This window comes from Littorina saxatilis, linkage group LG11 (genome assembly GCF_037325665.1).
Source record: "Littorina saxatilis isolate snail1 linkage group LG11, US_GU_Lsax_2.0, whole genome shotgun sequence".
NCBI classification, from domain to species: Eukaryota; Metazoa; Mollusca; class Gastropoda; order Littorinimorpha; family Littorinidae; genus Littorina; species Littorina saxatilis.
In genome coordinates, this window is record NC_090255.1 from 37,799,393 (window position 1) to 37,821,500 (window position 22,108).

Sequence of the window (22,108 nt, forward strand, 5' to 3'; positions counted from 1 at the left end):
AGCGGCATAACAAATGAACACACATGTGAGTGCGTCAGTTTACATCTCAGTCTTGCAAACATAAAAATGAAAAGTACTACGCTTAAACCTATTCTTATGATGTTTTCAACAAATAAAATTCAGTGGGTTTTTTCCTGTTCGCAAATTTCGATCCAAAGACGGCCAGTAAAATTTGCTCTCAGCGCGCGTACCGTAGAGACATCGGGGATACTCGTCGGGGGTCAAGGGCATGCGCGTACAATATTTGATCACGTGGGTCCGCTCCACAACTAACACTGTGCAGACGACGAGTTGAGCCTTCATGAGTTCGCTGAACCAGAGACTGTAGCGTTGTCGGAATTTAACGTCTGGTGAATCTTCGTGCTTGCAATCATGGTCAGTGCGTGGTACATGGATAAATCTGACGCTGATCAGAGGGAAGATCACAGATGCAACCCCGATCGACCTGTAAGATTGGAGGAACTGGAAAAGAAGACGGGAGTTCTCTATTTTACAGTAAGTAATTTTTATGGAGAAGCCAGAAGGCATGCCACGCTGTGTCAAAATACGGGACGCAAAATTGAACAGAGTTTGCGTAACATGTACATGTGCGCTGGACCTGCTATGAAGTCGAAACAGGTTGTTTATCTTGCATTAATTTGTCCAGCTTTTACGTTTAACCTGTCGTGGTTTTGTGGTGATGGGGAGTGTGGCGCAGTTGTAGAGGATTGAAGGAAACACACTCTTGCGCCATGCTCTTCGAATGTCATAATTTAGAAGTAGGTTATTCAGGTGACCCGTTTTAATGGTATGGAATGTTGCGTTCCTTTGACTGAACATCGTGGCAGAATGTTTTTGTCAGTCAATCACAGAGACAGTTAGAGAGATTGCATATCGCCACGTTTGTACTGAATATTAAATGCATGCGTTTCCCGTTGCGCATATGCCTTATCGGCCCTGCAACGTATAAATCCAGATGCAGATGCCTGTACTGTATCAGCCTGCATATCAGGGTTAAGAGTTGACTGGAAACAGTTTTTGTTTGTTAAACACAGCAGCAGAATCTGCTGCATGACGAAGGTGGCTGCTGGCTGCACAGTAAGCCTCCTGTAAACCATCACAGATACGGTCAGGCTTTTACACACAGTACAAACACCCTTTCATTTAAACACTCACCGATTGAGAACATCCCAGGTGCCCTCCGTAAAGAGCAAACAATGTTCAAAGAATTTATTTTTGCGTGGTTTATCTTACCCCTGAGCCATCGTGAACCCGTGTGATCCAGTTTCCCTTTTTCACAATGTAGTCGTCAGTTAGTCATTTGAATGCGACTCGATGTGAGCTTATTTACAATAACAATAGCACGTTTTTATGCACGAAACAAACGGCAGCTGTGGTTCACAAGAACTCTAGCGATGGCTTTTGACTCTTGAGAGGAACGGCGATATATATATATATATATGCATAAACCGTCGTCTGCTACGACCCTTGCGTGACCCTGCTTCCGGGCTTTTCTTTTTTCAAACTTTCACAACTTCGAATTGTACTGATCTTGTCTTGATGAAAAGAGAATTCTTTTATGATTAAAGAATGTTTGTGTAACAAGCTGTCAATTTATTATTTATATTTTAAAAGTTAGGTCCAGCGCAAAAACGCACCATGGTCCAAAAATATTTTGAAAATCATCGATTCACGGCTATCGCCAGTTTACATCGATAGAATGAGACCCGAAGGGAAGTAACTCATGTTTGACCTGAGTTCAGGATGGGTCCAAAAAGTGTTGAGACAATCTGCAAAATTATAAATTCTTTAAAAATTGCTCGCTCTTTACGTAGGGCACCTAGGATGTTCCCGTTTGGTGAGCGTTCAAATGGAAGGGTGTTTGTACTGTGTGTAAAAGCCTGACAGTATCTGTGATGGTTTACGGGAGGCTTACTGTCCGGGCATGATTTCCGGTATTGCCAATATTCATAACAGCCGTCCAGCACCAAAACGAGGCGCCATTGTTGTAGAGGACCAAGTCCACGGAAATAAATTCTTTGAAAATTTCTCACGCTCGGCAGAAAGCAGCCAGGATGTTCCCGTTCGGTGAGCGTTCAAATGGAAGTATGCTTGTACTGTATGTAGACGCTCGGGGAGCTCTGTGATAGTTTACGGGAGGCTTACTGTGCCTTTAAGACGAATGCATTGGAAGAAAACAGAAAGAAACTATAGCTGAGAAACAACCGAAAATTAAGGGAGTAAGATCGATGGAGATATAAACTTCAAATCAAAAACCACACAGTAGACCAAGAACCGCATACAAGTAGACCAAAAATCCACACATACTTGTCCGCCTAGACATGATCATGAACAGACTACACTATAAAGTGAGGGAACTGCTCATAAGGCACAAACAAAAAAAATAGGTGTGGTTTAGGTAACATAGCCAAAATAAATAGGGTAGGAAGGTAGGCAATCACTTTTCTTTTTTTTAACTTTTTTTTTCTTAATAGCAGAGCAACCAAGCGTGTAGCACTCGCAACCGAAGAAGATGCCGCCATTTTTGTCATGGCAAGCGTCTGTTGGGCCTTTTTAGTAATTTCCCTTGTATCGTCTGTCGTCTGCATGACGACTCGAGCGCTTTCGCTTTCATTGCGTTTTCTGCACTCGTTTTCTTGTTTTCATTTTTTTTTTGACAAATGTAATAAAAAGTTATATATACTGTTCAAAAAAAGAAACGCATAGCTTGTAATATTTGGTTAATTTAGTTATATGGCTACAAGGATATCCACCAAACTGCAGAAAATGTTTATCTGGTCGTCGACCTTTCGTCCATTGCCACAAGTGAGCTCTGCACGTGACGCATGCGTTATCAGTGGCTACAATGTCAAAATTGCTCATTTGGCATGACCACTCGTCATGCTTCAGTGTAATCTCGTGAAACTCGGGGAATATTGAGCTCTCACCATGTCTTCCAAAACCCATAAAAGCGGATTGTTCGCCACAAAGAAATCAGACGACAATTCAGCGACGAAAGATGGCCCGATTGAGCAGAGAAGACCGCCAAATTGCATTGGGTCGTTTACAAGCAGGCCAAAGTCAAAGTGCAATCGCCAGGCACTTCCACGTGTCCCAGAGCACCATCAGTAGACTGTGGGTCAGGTTTCAAGCCACTGGCTCCGTTGCTGACTTGCCACGAGCGGGAAGACCAAGGGCGACAACTGCTGCTCACGACCGCTTCATACAGCTCCGCCACCTCCGGAATCGTTTCCTGTCGGCCTCATCTTCTGTCCAGGCTCTCCCCGGGCCACACCGATTATCGGACCAGACCGTGCGGAACCGCCTGCATGAAGCTGGTTTGAGAGCTCGCAGACCTCACAGAGGAGCTGTCCTCACCCGCCGCCATCGCCAGAACCGAGTGCAGTGGGGCAACCAGCACCTTCGCTGGACCGTCCGGAATCACTGGAGACAGTACGTGTGGTTCAGCGACGAGTCCTACTTCCTGCTCCAGCGACATGATGGTCGGAGGAGGGTCTACCGGAGAGTAAACGAACGTTACGCGCCCAACTGTGTGGATGAGGCACCCGTTCATGGTGGTGGAGGCGTCATGGTGTGGGGGGCGATCAATACCGCTGGAAGGAGCACCCTGGTGCACGTCCAAGGGCGCATAACTGCCCAGCGATACGTGGAGGAAATTCTGCGCCCACACGCCCTTCCTCTTCTGGCTGACCAGGATGCCATATTCCAGCAGGACAACGCTCGCCCGCACACAGCACGACTCACCACCCAGTTCCTCACCGACCACCATGTCCAGGTGCTTCCCTGGCCATCCATGTCGCCAGACATGAACCCGATAGAACACCTCTGGGATGAATTGGACAGACGTGTGCGCAGGCGAGAAGAAGCGCCGGCAAATCACCGCGATCTATTGCAGGCACTTCAGGAGGAGTGGGACACCATCCCACAGCAAGATATCCGGCATCTGATCCAGTCCATGCCCAGAAGGTGCCGGGCAGTTGTTGCTGCTCAAGGCAGTCACACCCCCTACTGACTTGACAGCCTCGGCACCCAATCGTATTGATTGACTGATTGATTTGAAGATGCAAATGAACTGTGTGTGCATTCAACTGTGTCCATACCAAATTTCAAACAAATAATCTAAATATTGGATTTTCTGTTAATTTTTTCGAAAAATAAAACAAATTTGGCAAGTAGCAACTATGCGTTTCTTTTTTTGAACAGTATACTTATAGGGTCGGCCCCTAAAAATAGGGTAGGTCGGGTTACCGTAACCACACCTATTTTTTGTTTTAGGCCTATACGCAAAGTTTGACTTGTTTCACTGAGAGTTTTCAGCAACAAAGTGCTATAGCAACAGTATTGGCATTAACCGATATTTTACCAGTTGAAACGAGAAAATACCAGAACATAGTTGGCTGCCGGTATGACCTACCGGTTGATTTTTAGAACTACTTGGGTTTTTTTGCCGGTAAAAACAACAACAGTACTCTGAGTTGGATGACCAGCCTACCGTATTTTTCTGAACTGTTTGCATTATAAAAGTTTGCGTACCGGTTTGAAAAAATACAAGCTTCATCACTGAACAAGTAATTGATCGCAATAAGTGTAATTTTGATTTTCTTGCGTACCAGGCAGTTGGAATTTTTCCTTGTTTTTCGTGAAAACCCATTCGTGTGAAAACCCCACGAGTGTACATTGGAGTTTTCAGCCAATGAAAGCAGAAGAAAAAGAATTAAAATGAAGTACGACACATTCCAAGTGCACAGCTTTCACAAACCAGACGTTATAAAAGGGAAGCATCAACTGTGTTTTTTTAAGTTTAATTACACACGCTATACTGTGACTCACTAGTGCTAATACTGTAATAGTTATACATGTACTCAAGGTCTATTAGCTAATCCTGCCTCGTAACAAATAAAAGCTGTGGTATCCTGACAGCGCAACCAAACTGGTATGGGCGATTTCCATAATAATGTATTAGGTATTGAAATTAAGAGAAAACAGAGACTTATGTATTCAATGTGAAGACAAAACTTGCCAGGGACTAATGCTGGAGACTGCAGTTGGTCCATCACATACAGTATGCATCTTCTCTCTGTCATAACTCCCTTTTTTACCACCTCCAACCACTCTTTTTCATGGCTGTTCGATCCCCCCCCCACCCCTCTTTTTTCACTTAAAGTTTGGTTCTGATACATCATTTTGTTCCAAGGTTCAGTTGTCATTATCACTTGAAGTTTTTTACAGCAATCCTGAGAAAAAGTTACAAAGGACAAAGAATTTGGCGAGTTTTTATGGGCATCCAAAAAGCATTCTTGTAACACACACATTGGAATTAGGTCATTTGGCTCTTACTTGCAACATGACAGTGCAGAAACTTAGTTGTCCTAGACGAGGGCACTAGGCATAGATGAGCTACAGCCAAAAGTCGAGATAAGTGTGTCTTCATTTAACCTGTGTTAAACTGCGGAACTGCTTGTCATTGCATGCTTACTTGGAAAAATTAGCTCTAGAAGCATTTCTCAAGTGGTGGACGTACCTATTATACCAGGGTTAACTCTCATTCCATCTGGTATTGATGTGAGGTAGATTTATTGCAGGCACAGATGCCAGGTGTTAGTAATTAAGCTTTAGCCATTATGGCTAAGAAAACATTCTGCCAAACGATCAAACATGATCGTGGAGAGGTCAGGGACATATTTGCAGCCAGATAATAATTTTCTTTATTTTCCTGATAATCTTTCTCTAAGCTGTGACTTGTGTTTTTCACCTAGCCCTGAAAGATCAGGTGTGAAATGTTATCAAAGATGAGTTATCTCTGGTCTGCATTGAGATGACTGTGATTTCTTTCATTTGCAGAGAAATGCGTATTTAATTTCATTCCTTTCATAGATCACTGTGGTGAGAAATATTAATTTTGCTGAAGTAAATATATAGGTTTTCCCCAAATGCATACATGTATTATAGCCTTGCATGCATACACCCACAGACAGACAATGCATACACCCACAGACTCTGGGGCGGGGATATAGCTCAGTTGGTAGCACGCTGGATTTGTATTCAGTTGGCCGCTGTCAGCGAGAGTTCGATCCCAGGTTCGGCGGAAATTTATTTCACAGAGTCAACTTTGTGTGCAGACTCTCTTCGGTGTTCGAACCTCCCCCCGTGTACACTACATTGGGTGTGCACGTTAAAGATCCCACGATTGACAAAAGGGTCTTTCCTGGCAAAATTGCTTAGGCACAGTTAATAATTGTCTACCTATACCCGTGTGACTTGGAATAATAGGCCGTGAAAGGTAAATATGCGCCGAAATGGCTGCAATCTACTGGCCGTATAAAATTTCATCTCACACGGCATCACTGCAGAGCGCCTAGAACTGTACCCACGGAATATGCGCGATATAAGACTCATTGATTGATTGATTGACAGACAGACACTGCATACACCCACAGACAGACACTGCATACACCCACAGACAGACAATGCATACACCCACAGACAGACAATGCATACACCCACAGACAGACACTGCATACACCCACAGACACTGCATACACCCACAGAAAGACACTGTATACACCCACAGACAGACAATGCATACACCCACAGACAGACAATGCATACACCCACAGACAGACACTGCATACACCCACAGACAGACACTGCATACACACACAGACAGACACTGCATACACAGACAGACACTGCATACACACACAGACAGACACTGCATACACCCACAGACAGACACTGCATACACCCACCCACAGACAATGCATACACCCACAGACAGACAATGCATACACCCACAGACAATGCATACACCCACAGACAGACACTGCATACACCCAGAGACAGACAATGCATACACCCACAGACAGACAATGCATACACCCACAGACAGACACTGCATGCACACACAGACAGACACTGCATACACCCACAGACAGACACTGCATACACACACAGACAGACACTGCATACACCCACAGACAGACACTGCATACACCCACAGACAGACAATGCATACACCCACAGACAGACACTGCATACACCCACAGACAGACACTGCATACACCCACAGACAGACACTGCATACACACACAGACAGACACTGCATACACCCACCCACAGACAGACACTGCATACACCCACAGACAGACACTGCATACACCCACAGACAGACACTGCATACACCCACAGACAGACACTGCATACACCCACAGACAGACAATGCATACACCCACAGACAGACACTGCATACACCCACAGACAGACAATGCATACACCCACAGACAGACAATGCATACATATATATAAAGATAGACAGACTGAAAGACACACACGTATTTTAAGTGGGGGTATAGAACGTGGGACCAAGGCTTTTTAAATACGTTCAGGTGACAGAAAATGCTGTTATGTCTAAATACTCATACTTGTTGTCTCAAGTACCATCTGCTGCAACAATTCATGAAATCTATAACGGAATATCTAACATATGCTGTTCAATCTAATGGTAACATCTGGTGTACATATTGACAAATGTTTTAGCTGAAATAAACATTTTCAGGGGTTGTTTTTAATTAATCTCACAGGGTAGTATGGTTTGAGGCAGATGTGTATTGTTATTCTAATTTCTATACAAACTATTCATAACAGCACAGATGTGTATGTGCTATTTCTAAGGGAAAAAAACCCATACATCTTTGCTTCTTCAGCTGAGACAACACAGGCACATGCACACACACACACACTAGAAGCACCGTTTAAAATTAAAAACATGTATATATATGCCTCCTTCTGTGAAATATATATGCGGTATTGTGGGTAACCAGGTTAGGTCAGGCCATAGCAACGGCCATGGCGTCTTTTTTAGCTTGGTTACCACCCTACAAGGGCAGGTAATTTGAGTAGTTTTTCGACATCTAGCATACGTACGTGAGATCAAAGTCAATGCATTTATGAGAATTGGGTAAGTATATTAATCAAACTTAATGAAAATTTACTTTTGAAATTTTCGATTTAAGACTTCCTCCCTCCTTTTTAAGGCCCTGTTTTCTTAAACTTTCTCTTCAGAACCTCTGTAAATTACCCCCTTTTTAATTAAGACCTAATTTTCTTTGAAGGTCATAAAAGGGATGTTCCACTGTACGTCAATGACCAAAGGATGAGTCCTGGGAATAACAATGCACATAGAAAAGCTTCCAAGATTGTGGGTTGTGAGCTTCCCTCAATTGCCTCCATATACACATCCCGAAGCGCTCAGAAGGTCAAAAAGATTCTGGCAGACAACTCGCACCCTGCTTACAAGTTGTTCCGGCCCCTACCCTCGGGCAGGCGTTTTCGCTCGATCAGGACACGCACCACGCGTTTCAGAGACAGTTTTTATCCAAGTGCAGTGCGTGTCCTGGCTCCTTAAGCCCTCTAACTGCCGTTCTTAGTTAAAATTGAGCTTTTACTCAAGGTTTATGTCCTGGTATTTTGTTGTGAGACACAGCCGTCAAGCCTTTAAATACCTTATTTCTTAAAGTTCACCTACCCAGTGTAGTATTGTAATAAATGTTTTGGTTTTAAAATTATCAAGGATTTGTGATTTTAGTTATTGTCGTCATAACTGATGTCTGATACATATATAATTCTTACTGATACTTCTATACTGTTTATTTTACGCATATATGTACAACTGATGGTTAAACACGTTTTGTTAAGGAGGAGCATGCTTGTGCGTGTGTGCTGTTGTGGGTTTGGTGTGGGGAATGTATGCGGGCGTGCGTGAGCGTGTGTGTGACTGAGATTGCAAGCGATGTTTGGAAGGGCGTGTATGGATTGATTGATTGTACTCTGGCCAAAACATGTCCCTAGTGTACTGCACATGGTTGAAATAAAGTCTTATGTCTTATGTCTTATGTCTTGTTTGTGATACATGTAGTGATTCAATTCTCTATATCTTTTTTGAAAAATTAGACTCTAATGTACTTGTGCCTGTAACTTTGTTTTTCAGATTCCTGTGAGTGAGGACGGTTCGAGCTACGATGAAGAGAAACTCAACAAGATCCGGAAGGACAGGGGGTACTCCTACCAGGATGAGGTTGACATCGCTCGCGACACGCTGCCCAATTATGAAGAGAAGGTAGTACAGTGTTACCACAAGGTCTTGCATCATCCAGCACAGGAAACCAAAACAAAGGATAGAAACTTTAGTCAATGTGTGAGCGTGGGTGAGGGAGAGGGAGAGGGAGATATATGTTAAACAAATGTCGACCTCTTTAATTTCAATTGGGTATGCAGAAGAAAATGTAAGGAAAGGTTCTGCATACAGTCAAAAGAATTGTTTTAACTTTCTGTATGTATTTCTTTATTGACTTTGATATTTACTTACTTGCTGTACTACTCAAATGCATAATATAAGCTTTCTTCAGTCATGCCTGTGTATCTTTTGCAGCTGAAGCATTTCTTCACCGAGCACATTCACTCCGATGAAGAAATCCGATTGTGCGTGAAAGGAAGCGGGTACTTTGACGTGCGTGAGCCTAACACAGACGATTGGATTCGCATTCAGTTGGTCCCGGGAGACATGATCATCCTTCCTGCTGGCATCTACCACCGCTTCACTCTTGATAACAAGGTGAGTCATTCTAGCTTCACATGATTGTGTCTGCATAACCCATCTTCTGCCCTACATTTCTTTGCCTGAGGGCCCTTGCACCTAGAGGCGCCGCATTGCGATTAAAGCATCCACGGTGGGACCCCGTTTTGCACGCGCAGCGGTGAAATGTTCCTGGGACGCTTTTGCTGCTAAACTGCAGGCAGCGTCTTCTACGTTAGTGGGTAGTGTTGTTCCCAGACACGGAGGACAATAGGTCAGCTGCGTCTGGCTTCTAAATATATATCGCTCAACATTTCCTTGCAGCAAAAAATTGTTGTGAAGACATTCTCTCCTTATCTGCCAGTAACACCAGAGAACCGTGCAAGGGAAAAAAAAGGACAGCGCTATACTATGGCAGCTTGCTTTCTTCCAAGGAGAAAGTCGGAATTTTCATGATCTCCTTTAAAACAAAACAAAAAACTTGTCCCGAGAGGGGGAGCGGGGGACCGACACCCAAAAGAGACTCTGGCAGACACAAACATAGGCGTGCACACACACGCTTGGAAGCATGCACAATCACAATTGTCCACATACACGTGGAGGTCATACAATTTCATACATGGTACGAATATTTCAAAATCCTATCCTGGTCTTACATTTGGTGCTCAGGACTTGCATCTTCCTGCCAGTGGCTTCTTTTCGGCCTTCACCACTGCCATTCATACAAGTATCTTCCGAGTGGAGGTCATACACGCGTTGGTGTGTGTGTGTGTGTGTGCTTGCTATCAATTCTTCTCGTCCTGTCTGAGGCTTTTCCTGATGTTCAAATCTTTGTTGTGGAGGCAGGTAGACAGTGTTTGTCAGTGTGTGTTGAGCGAGTCAGGTCAGCAGTTGCTTCCCTTGCTTGTCTGTCTCTGTGCTGTTTCATTTGTTCATCGCTTGACCTGCATATTTCTGTCTGTACAACCATGCCTCTCGTGTTGGTCTCTTCCCTTTTTCTTGCATGCACCTGTTCTGTTAACAGACTGAGATCTATGTTCCACATGTGTGTGTGTGAGTGTGTGCGCTCCCATGTTTGTTGTTGTTGACGTTTCTTAATTGCATTTATTTTTGAGCCATAGTTTAGCATCTTCATGCAGTTGTTCATTTGATTGCAGTATACATGTAGAGTTACACGTTTTAATCTTAACATATATTTTTGTTCGCTGGGTGATGTGACATAGTGCTAACAGACAATTTTCAATTTGACAGACTTTTTTTTTATCTGAAAGGTTATGAGTTTGTTTGTATGTCAACAGAACTACATCAAGGCTTTGCGATTCTTCGTGGGAGAACCGGTGTGGACGCCGATCAACCGGCCGGCTGACGAACACCCCGCTCGCGTGGACTACTTGAAAAATCGCAATGTGAAGGTCGGCGCTTGAACCGGAATCCTGCATGCTCATCACACCATCTCGATGTAGCTGTTTGGGAATAAACTGTATAAGGATGGGCAGTTTCATGGACTTGGTTTGCCTGGAGTGCAGCCGTGGCCATTTTCAATTTTGATATTCCAGTGAATCTGTTTTAACTGGATTTTTCTCACTATGAAATGGCTTATTCAGACCTGGGAACCCATACGATTTTGCCGTATTTTGTACTGTATGCACGATTATCTAGAACACGATTAGTACGTTCAGTGGAAAAAAAATACGAGAAAAATTCCGAGACTACTTTTCTTCACAAGCGCATCCTCAAGCCGATCCAGTGTTTTGACACATGATTACTGTTTTTGTCAGAAAACATTGAAAGAAGCATATGTTTTAAATTCATTTGTAATCTTAATTAACGTTTTGACGGACGCGTGTGAAGCATGTTTGAATCATGGATGTTCAAATGCGGTGTGGAGTACGCTCACTTTTCTGGAAATACACCAAGTTTGTTTGAGAATACTCCCAAGTGCAAAATAAGGGTTCCCAGGTCTGCTTATTTTGTACTTCGGGGATATAGCTCAGTTGGTAGCGCGCTGGATTTGTATTCAGTTGGCCGCTGTCAGCGTGAGTTCGATCCCAGGTTCGGCGGAAATTTATTTCACAGAGTCAACTTTGTGTGCAGACTCTCTTCGGTGTCCGAACCTCCCCCCGTGTACACTACATTGGGTGTGCACGTTAAAGATCCCACGATTGACAAAAGGGTCTTTCCTGGCAAAATTGCTTAGGCACAGTTAATAATTGTCTACCTATACCCGTGTGACTTGGAATAATAGGCCGTGAAAGGTAAATATGCGCCGAAATGGCTGCAATCTACTGGCCGTATAAAATTTCATTTCACACGGCATCACTGCAGAGCGCCTAGAACTGTACCCACGGAATATGCGCGATATAAGACTCATTGATTGATTGATTGATTGATGACGTCTTAACGGCAGCTCTTGAATGTCGTGTTAAGCATGAGGGAAAAAAATCATCATGTGTGTGAAAAATGTCTTTCGCTTTTACTTATTTGTGAGTTTGGCCTTTGAACGTCGTGAAGGAATTATTCAAGTCGGTTTCAAGTGGGTGGGAATTTTAAGTGCCTTCTAGCAGGCTTAAAGGCACAGTAAGCCTCCCGTAAATCATCACAGAGCTCCCCGAGCGTCTACATACAGTACACGCATACTTCCATTTGAACGCTCACCGAACGGGAACATCCTGGCTGCTTTATGTCGAGCGTGAGAAATTTTCAAAGAATTTATTTTCGTGGACTTGGCCTCAACAGCAATGACGCCTCGTTTTGGTGCTGGACGGCTGTTATGAATACCGGAATTCACGCCCGGACAGTAAGTCCCCTAAACCATCACAGATACTATCAGGCTTTTACACACAGTACAAACACCCTTCCATTTGAACGCTCACCAAACGGGAACATCCTAGGTGCCCTACGTAAAGAGCGAGCAATTTTTAAAGAATTAATTTTGCAGATTGTTTCGAACACTTTTTGGACCCATCCTGAACTCAGGTCAAACATGAGTTACTTCCCTTCGGGTCTCTTCGATAGCCGTGAATCGATGATTATCAAAATGTTTTTGGACCGTGGTGCGTTTTTGCGCTAGACCTAACTTTTAAAATCTAAATAATAAATTGACAGCTTGTTACACAAACATTCTTTAATCATAAAAGAATTCTTTTTTCATCAAGACAAGATCAGTACAATTCGAAGTTGTGAAAGTTTGAAAAAAGAAAAGCCCGGAAGCAGGGTCACGCAAGGGTCGTAGCAGACGACGCCGGTTTATCAGTGCATATCGCCGTTCCTCTCAACAGTCAAAAGCCATCGCTAGAGTTCTTGTGAACCACAGCCGTTTGTTTCGTGCATAAAAACGTGCTATTGTAAATAGTCGCATTCAAATAAGTAACTGACGACTACATTGTGAAAAAGGGAAACTGGATCACACGGGTTCACGATGGCTCAGGGGTAAGATAAACCACGCAAAAATAAATTCTTTGAAAATTGTTCGCTCTTTACGGAGGGCACCTGGGATGTTCTCAATCGGTGAGTGTTTAAATGAAAGGGTGTTTGTAGTGTGTGTAAAAGCCTGACCGTATCTGTGATGGTTTACGGGAGGCTTACTGTGCCTTTAAGGCACTTGGCATACAAAAATCATGTTCAGATTTGCAAGGACAGTGTTGTGATATTTTATATTTGTGAAAGACTGAAGTGTTTATAATGCTCAGTAGAGTACATATAGTAATTACCTGTAACTACCTGAGATGCTTTTGTGTTTGTAGATTATAGATTACAGTTTATTATGTGAAACAGACCTGGGAACCCATACGATTTCGCCGTATTCTGTACGCATGATTGTCGAGAATACGATCAGTACGGTCAGTGGGAAAAAAATACGACGAGAAAAATTCCTAGACTACTTTTATTCACAAGCCCATCTTGAAGCCGATCCAGTATTTTGACACATGATTACAGTTTTTGTCAGTAAAAATTGAAAAAAGGATTTGTTTTAAATGTACACAAGAATTGAACGGTTCGTCGGAAAGTGCAGTGAGCCTGTCAAACAGTTGAAGTTGACGGATTTCTTTCGTCCTGTGTGAATTCATAAGCACTGCAATGGATTTTAACACTGCAATGAATTTTAATCTTTTTTGTGATTAATTAAAGTGTACAACAAAATAATGAACTGTAGCAGACGACAAAACTGCCGACTCTGACTGAACCGTGTACTTCGTCCGCCGCGCACTACGGAGGCTTTTTTTTTAAGGTATGGCACTGTTTTATCTTCTTTATCTTGCTTTAACAAAAAAAAAGTGATCAGTTTGATCATTTTCGTTATCGCAAAAAAACGTTAGCTAAAGAAAAAGTATTGGTCCCTTTCATTTCGTGTAAAGCGATCTCGACTGTATAGGTAAACTTAATTAACGATGTGGCGGACGCGTGTGAAGCATGTTTGAATCATGGATGTTCAAATGCTGTGTGGAGTACGTTAATTTTTCTGAAAATACGCCAAGTTTGTTTGAGAATACTCGTTGTGCAAAACAGGGATTCCCAGGTCTGGTGAAAATATATCATATGTATTCAGAAGCCTGTTTTCATTATAGATTTTTGTTTGCCCATCTTTCTATTTTTGTGCATTATGTACCCAGAATGCTTTTGTAAACTATTCTGAAATCCATTGCTTTTGGTGCAGTATTGTAGTTTGCACAAACTATGAGTCTAAATTTTTATAAATTACTGGCACTCCTTCACATCAAAACAGTTTAGCTCAGTAGCTGTCTCAGATCAGACTGGGCTTTGAGGGTAAGACCATCCCTCAACTTGACACATTTTGATCAAAATATTCCCATTTTGTACAGAGAGCCCCCCCCCCCCTCCCCCGCGGGTTAGGGGGAAGAATTTACCCGATGCTCCCCAGCATGTCGTAAGAGGCGACTAACGGATTCTGTTTCTCCTTTTACCCTTGTTAAGTGGTTCTTGTATAGAATATAGTCAATGTTTGTAAAGATTTTAGTCAAGCAGTATGTAAGAAATGTTAAGTCCTTTGTACTGGAAACTTGCATTCTCCCAGTAAGGTCATATATTGTACTACGTTGCAAGCCCCTGGAGCAATTTTTTGATTAGTGCTTTTTGTGAACAAGAAACAATTAACAAGTGGCTCTATCCCATCTCCCCCCCCCCCCCCCCCCCCCCTTTCCCCGTTGCGATATAACCTTGAACGGTTGAAAACGACGTTAAGCACCAAATAAAGAAAGAAAGAAAGAATTTTTTTATTAGTGCTTTTGTGAACAAGAAACAATTAACTAGTGGCTCTATCCCATCTCCCCCCACCCTTTCCCCGTCGCGATATAACCTTGAACGGTTGAAAACGACGTTAAACACCAAATAAAGAAAGAAAGTTCCACTGTATTGAGAATAAAGTAACTTTGTCTTATCATAATGGAAAACATTAACAACAACATGGGTGGGATTATTCCGGAAATCTGGATTCGTAATGTCTTTGGTGACGTTTTTTTGGTTGTTAATTATACAAATCCCTCAGCGTCTGGGGCCCCCCCTTAAAATTCTTCAGGATTCATAACATTTTTCAGTCCCACCCATACAACAATGACAACAACAAAGGATGGTAACGGAACGCAGGAGACACCAATACTTGCTGAATAACATAATTATATTTCAGGGAATGATTATGAATTGGTTTGGAAAAGAAAAAAGGCGGGCCAGTATCTTTACACCGCATGTGCCTTTATCTTAATGACAGCCTTTAAGTTGGTGTAAACATGTTTTATTCTTTTTGTTGTTAAAAAAAAATGTTGAGGAATGGGTGAAATATATATATATTATACAATCGTTTCACAAATACAACAAAAAGAACGATACCAAACAAAATGAACATGTTCTTTTCAGATTGCTTGCTGAATCTGCTTTGTTATATTTCATATAAGAGGTTTATTCGTGCAATGATGATAATAAATTACAGTTTAATTACTTATTTTCTTCTTCTTCTTCTTGTGCATTTTTGTCATTACTTGTTTTAAAGTAAACCATAATGATCAGAAAAGTGACCGGCACGGTTGGCCTAGTGGTAAGGCGTCCGCCCCGTGATCGGGAGGTCGTGGGTTCGAACCCCGGCCGGGTCATACCTAAGGACTTTAAAATTGTCAATCTAGTGGCTGCTCCGCCTGGCGTCTGGCATTATGGGGTTAGTGCTAGGACTGGTTGGTCCGGTGTCAGAATAATGTGACTGGGTGAGACATGAAGCCTGTGCTGCGACTTCTGTCTTGTGTGTGGCGCACGTTATATGTCAAAGCAGCACCGCCCTGATATGGCCCTTCGTGGTCGGCTGCGCGTTAAGCAAACAAACAAACAAATCAGAAAAGGCTAATATGTACAGAATGTTTTCCAAAGAGGACTTATACCAAATCAAGCAACACAAACACACATGTACACACATGTTGTTTCCAAGTTAAATCCTCTAATCCTTTTATGGGCATGGGGGATAACAACAGAAACAATTCAAAAGAAGTTCAAAATGTTCATAATTACCAAAAATTCAGCAATCATGCAGTTATTCTCTTACAAATTAAAGATATCATTCAACATTTCTAGACCTAATAAGTTTCGCCTGACTATGTTATGCTTGTGCAAGTTCGTATCTTTTCATACTTGTTACTTCCAATCTCGTTAACAATCTTGATCTCCCTTAAAAAAGTAACAAGTCGCGTAAGGCGAAAATACAATATTTAGTCAAGTAGCTGTGGAACTCACAGAATGAAAGTGAACGCAATGTAATTTTTCAGCAAGACCGTATACTCGTAGCATCGTCAGTCCACCGCTCATGGCAAAGGCAGTGAAATTGACAAGAAGAGCGGGGTAGTAGTTGCGCTAAGAAGGATAGCACGCTTTTCTGTACCTCTCTTTGTTTTAACTTTCTGAGCGTGTTTTTAATCCAAACATATCATATCTATATGTTTTTGGAATCAGGAACCGACAAGGAATAAGATGAAAGTGTTTTTAAATTGATTTGGACAATTTAATTTTGATAATAATTTTTATATATTTAATTTTCAGAGCTTGTTTTTAATCCGAATATAACATATTTATATGTTTTTGGAATCAGCAAATGATGGAGAATAAGATAAACGTAAATTTGGATCGTTTTATAAATTTTTATTTTTTTTTACAATTTTCAGATTTTTAATGACCAAAGTCATTAATTAATTTTTAAGCCACCAAGCTGAAATGCAATACCGAACCCCGGGCTTCGTCGAAGATTACTTGACCAAAATTTCAACCAATTTGGTTGAAAAATGAGGGCGTGACAGTGCCGCCTCAACTTTCACGAAAAGCCGGATATGACGTCATCAAAGACATTTATCAAAAAAATGAAAAAAACGTTCGGGGATTTCATACCCAGGAACTCTCATGTCAAATTTCATAAAGATCGGTCCAGTAGTTTAGTCTGAATCGCTCTACACACACACACACACGCACACACGCACACACACACACACGCACATACACCACGACCCTCGTTTCGATTCCCCCTCGATGTTAAAATATTTAGTCAAAACTTGACTAAATATAAAAATGTGTCCGGGCGGACGTTCCGGAAGTTTATCGTGTACCAGAATATGAGGCAACCCATAGGGTAAAGGCTTTTTTGCCCCAGCAAACATGCCTGGAACTGACAACACTCCTGAGTCGGTCATGGGAGAGCTGCTCAGTTGAGCAGTTTTGAGATTGTGACCTGAATCGGACTGTGCCATTAACAGTTCTGAGATTGTGACCCGAATCGGACTGTGCCATTAACAGTTCTGAGATTGTGACCCGAATCGGACTGTGCCATAAACAGTTCTGAGATTGTGACCCGAATCGGACTGTGCCGCCATAAACAGTTCTGAGACTGTGACCCGAATCGAACTGTGCCATTACCAGTTCTGAGATTGTGACCCGAATCGGACTGTGCCTTTCACAGTTCTGAGATTGTGACCCGAATTGGACTGTGCCATTAACAGTTCTGAGATTGTGACCCGAATCGAACTGTGCCATTAACAGTTCTGAGATTGTGACCCGAATTGGACTGTGCCATTAACAGTTCTGAGATTGTGACCCGAATCGGACTGTGCCATTAACAGTTCTGAGATTGTGACCCGAATCGGACTGTGCCATAAACAGTTCTGAGATTGTGACCCGAATTGGACTGTGCCATTAACAGTTCTGAGATTGTGACCTGAATCGGACTGCCATTGACCCGAATCGAACTGTGCCATTAACAGTTCTGAGATTGTGACCCGAATTGGACTGTGCCATTAACAGTTCTGAGATTGTGACCCGAATCGGACTGTGCCATAAACAGTTCTGAGATTGTGACCCGAATTGGACTGTGCCATTAACAGTTCTGAGATTGTGACCTGAATCGGACTGCCATTGACCCGAATCGGACTGTGCCATAAACAGTTCTGAGATTGTGACCCGCATCGGACTGTGCCATAAACAGTTCTGAGATCGTTGTGACCCGAATCGGACTGTGCCATTAACAGTTCTGAGATTGTGACCCGAATCGGACTGTGCCATTAACAGTTCTGAGATTGTGACCCGAATCGGACTGCGCCATAAACAGTTCTGAGATTGTGACCCGAATCGGACTGTGCCATTAACAGTTCTGAGATTGTGACCTGAATCGGACTGTGGCATTAACAGTTCTGAGATCGTTGTGACCCGAATCGGACTGTGCCATTAACAGTTCTGAGATTGTGACCCGAATCGGACTGTGCCATAAACAGTTCTGAGATTGTGACCCGAATCGGACTGTGCCATTAACAGTTCTGAGATTGTGACCCAAATCGGACTGTTCCATTAACAGTTGTGAGTTGGTGACTTTGGCACAACACACACAAGCTGTGCTGACGATCTCGACATGGCGTACATTCGGCCATATTCTTCATCCTCGACCTGCTGTTTCCCGGCATGTGACGTGACGTAATTCTGCACCCAGACGACGACTTTTCTCTCCAGGCCGTGCACATCCTTGTAGTCTGCCACCACCACTTCGTTTGTTGCCATGGTGGCCACGTTGGCAGCGGCTTTGGAATCTTCCGACAGAAACACGGTGACTGGCAGTCCCTCCTGTCGAAGTCCAACCACCAGACCATCCGTGTCAGACACGGGTTTCGCTGTCAGCACGAAAACGTCTTTGTATTCTAGTGGTGGCGAGGATCTATCTGGAACTAGAATTAAAAAAGAAAAAAAGATTTTTTTTTGGATTGAATCGGAAAGTAAATGTATCAAATTATAAAGGACATTATGAATTAAGTAGAATTGCAATGCAACGGCACTGCATACCCCCCTCGAAGGACAAATCGTCTCTCTCTGGCTCTAGTCTCTCTCTCTCATACACACAAGCACACACACACACACACACACACACACACACACATACACACGCTCTCCCTTTTACCTCTCTCTTATACACACACACACACATACACACACACACACACACACACACACACACACGCTCTCCCTTTTACCTCTCTCTTATACACACACACACACACACACACACATACACACACACACACACACACACACACACACACATACACTTGTGCACATAAACACACGCCACGCGCGAGAGAAAGGCCCACGTGAGGGGATGACGTCACGATGCATTGATGTAAAAACATTGTGACGTCGTCTAATTGCGCAAGCATAATTGCTGCAGTCTCGGAAGTACTACCCCAATAAAGCGGCCCCGGGTGGCGTTGGATCAAAATTCGAAGAATTGGCGTGAACTTCCATTCCCAACTGTAGGTGCCTGAGGTAGAGCACGAAGATTCCTTCTTAAATTATCATATATTATCGGCATGAACATGTCTCAAGTCGATTACAGTATAGCGTTCCTGGGATACCTTCTGGCTTCTCAAATGTAAAGAATGGGTTAGATCAAATCTGAATGCTGATTTTTAACGATCGCACGGTGTTTGGAATACAAATGAAATGAAATAGAGTTCTACAGTCCCTGAATACAGTAATCATGTTCAATACTGGAGACACTTTGTTGCAGTGTGATTTAATTCTTAGCCCCCCCCCCCCCCCCAAATAAAAAAACCTTGTGAAATCAAAGAAACAGTTCATACATCATCATAAGAATGAAAGTTAAACGAACCCTGAGCTCCCACGTGAAAGTTCTTCAGCAGGGCGGCAAGACCACGACCACATTCGACACAATTCTGCGGATTGTTTTCAGGGTCGTCACAGTGCCCCAGTCCAGCATGCGAAAGATAGACCACGGGTGGCCCGTCAGTGGGGTAAGGCGTGCCGAGATCTTCATAGTTATACTGCTTGGTACCCATTCTCTTGGACTTCTGCACTTCTCGTGTGACTGAGGGCGGCGTTCGGAGCGGTTGTTTGAGGGGGATTTCAGTCAGAACCTTTGACGTCTCAATCATACGCATGCAGGCCACCCACATGTGCAGGCATTGAAGCTTCGGCAGTTGCCCACGAAGCTTGTGGATCAGGTTTTCAAAAGGTGGTCTGTTTTAACACGCAAACAAGGATTATGGCAGTTTTGTTTGTGATTAAACCTCTTCGGTGCCAGTTAATATACATATGTGTACGAACCGTTACATGTATTTGTTGGCCTAGTGGTAAGGCGTCCGCCCCGTGATCGGGAGGTCGTGGGTTCGAACCCCGGCCGGGTCATACCTAAGACTTTAAAATTGGCAATCTAGTGGCTGCTCCGCCTGGTGTCTGGCATTATGGGGTTAGTGCTTAGACTGGTTGGTCCGGTGTCAGAATAACTTGTGACTGGGTGAGACACGAAGCCTGTGCTGCGATGTCTGTCTTGTGTGTGGCGCACGTTATATGGCAAAGCAGCACCGCCCTCATATGGGCAAACAAACAAACAAACAAAAAACATGTATTTACCAGAAATGACAATTTCAAGTGAATGAATACACCACACACACACACACACATTGTTTGGTTTTTTGTTTTTGTTTTTTTTTGTTTGTTGAAAGGTTTGTTGGCCGTGAAACAGTCTGCACATGACGTCAGCTGGCTTCCCACAGACAGCAAAAGGGTTGATAGGATCATCGTATGCCTGATAGATTTTTTTATTTATTGTCCTTGTGTAACCGTGTGCCGAAACACTACGATCACCTCGGGAAGCGAAGTGCAATCAAACAGGTTTGAAAATGTTAGGGCTAATTTCTTAGCCCTATAAAAACTGTTATGCAAACCCGAAGGTTTCCATGAACATACAGACAATCGGAAACTACCACACCCTATCACAAACAGATTTCCACAAACCACGGGTGTTGACTTTAAAGGCCAACAACTCGGGTGCAGAGTCTGCTGTGAAAGGAGCGGTAGCCTCCCCTGTCACAATCGCCCCCGTTTGAAATGAACTTCGTCCCGAAGTTCCGAACCGGGAGACCACTGTCCATCCCAAGTTCGCAGAATGGGAACAGCACGAACATGTTCAGTGGTCATATTATGCCATTACCTGAACATATCATGCCGAGTCCCATCCCTGCTGGCAAGCGCCAGATGTAATAACCGTCGTGTGCCGAAACACTACGATCACCTCGGGAAGCGAAGTGCAATCAAACAGGTTTGAAAATGTTAGGGCTAATTTCTTAGCCCTATAAAAACTGTTATGCAAACCCGAAGGTTTCCATGAACATACAGACAATCGGAAACTACCACACCCTATCACAAACAGATTTCCACAAACCACGGGTGTTGACTTTAAAGGCCAACAACTCGGGTGCAGAGTCTGCTGTGAAAGGAGCGGTAGCCTCCCCTGTCCACACTTGTACGACGAGAATGAAACGATTTTGAAAAAGCGGAATGGCTATCAAACGATTGTCCCCGCCCAACCAAAAACCCGACTTTGTCCGACTGGAATACCTATGATATTAAATCGGCCGTGCTCAATTTTAAAAAAAACCGCCCTGATATGGCCCTTCGTGGTCGGCTGGGCGTTAAGCAAACAAACAAACAAACAAAAGTTTAAAAAAAGAATAAAATTATGGTACTGTGTTGGAACTGCGTGTGTTCTGTATGATGTTCTTATCTACCAATCAGTGCACCGCTGTTGTATTGTCCAAAGCTCGGGCAGAAAGCTGTAAGATACCAACCTGCCACCATAGCACATCTCGTCAACGATGACGTAGAGTTCCCCTTTATGCTTGTTCGCTGACGTCATGAGTGTCGTCACTGCTTTCTCCTGTTCTTCCTCATCCTTCAGATCAAACTCGTGCAGATGTATCCGCTGTCTTGCTGCCCGTTGTGTCGTCTGCTGGAGCTGATGGTGGATGTGGTGAGACGCTGCAAGGCTTGCTGGCCACGTGCTCAGTATCTCCACGTGTTTGTTCTCCTTTAGCCACTGCAATGCCTCGAGGAGCAGCATAAGTGACTTGCCCACACCCGGAGGTCCGGTAAAGATGACGAGAGGCCCCGCACTCTTAGATCGTATTGCATGTTGATGAGGCGTCAGTACCAAGCTAGTGAAACGTTTCCCTGTCTCCGAGGCTCCCTCTCCCTCAGTTCTCACAGTGTCCAGCG

The 22,108-nt window shown here is 43.4% G+C and overlaps 2 protein-coding genes across 2 annotated transcripts in view; one reads left to right on the forward strand and one right to left on the reverse strand.

Moving 5' to 3' along the window:
• Nucleotides 1-254: 254 nt before the first annotated feature.
• Nucleotides 255-11,957, forward strand: LOC138980391 (acireductone dioxygenase-like). Its single transcript, XM_070353254.1, has 4 exons — nucleotides 255-495; nucleotides 8,987-9,115; nucleotides 9,428-9,610; nucleotides 10,870-11,957. The coding sequence occupies exons 1-4, from the start codon at nucleotides 373-375 to the stop codon at nucleotides 10,993-10,995; spliced, it is 561 nt and encodes a 186-aa protein (XP_070209355.1). The 5' UTR covers nucleotides 255-372; the 3' UTR covers nucleotides 10,996-11,957.
• Nucleotides 11,958-18,391: 6,434 nt separating this feature from the next.
• LOC138979550 (uncharacterized) overlaps nucleotides 18,392-22,108 on the reverse strand; it is a 5,199-nt gene continuing 1,482 nt past the window's right edge. The window contains exons 3-5 of the mRNA XM_070352263.1: nucleotides 21,682-22,108; nucleotides 19,704-20,071; nucleotides 18,392-18,762 (exon numbers count right to left, since the gene is read on the reverse strand). The exon at nucleotides 21,682-22,108 is cut by the window's right edge and continues 56 nt beyond it. Of these exons, the coding sequence (XP_070208364.1) occupies nucleotides 18,392-18,762; nucleotides 19,704-20,071; nucleotides 21,682-22,108 (1,166 nt within the window). The remainder of the gene's footprint in view (nucleotides 18,763-19,703; nucleotides 20,072-21,681) is intronic.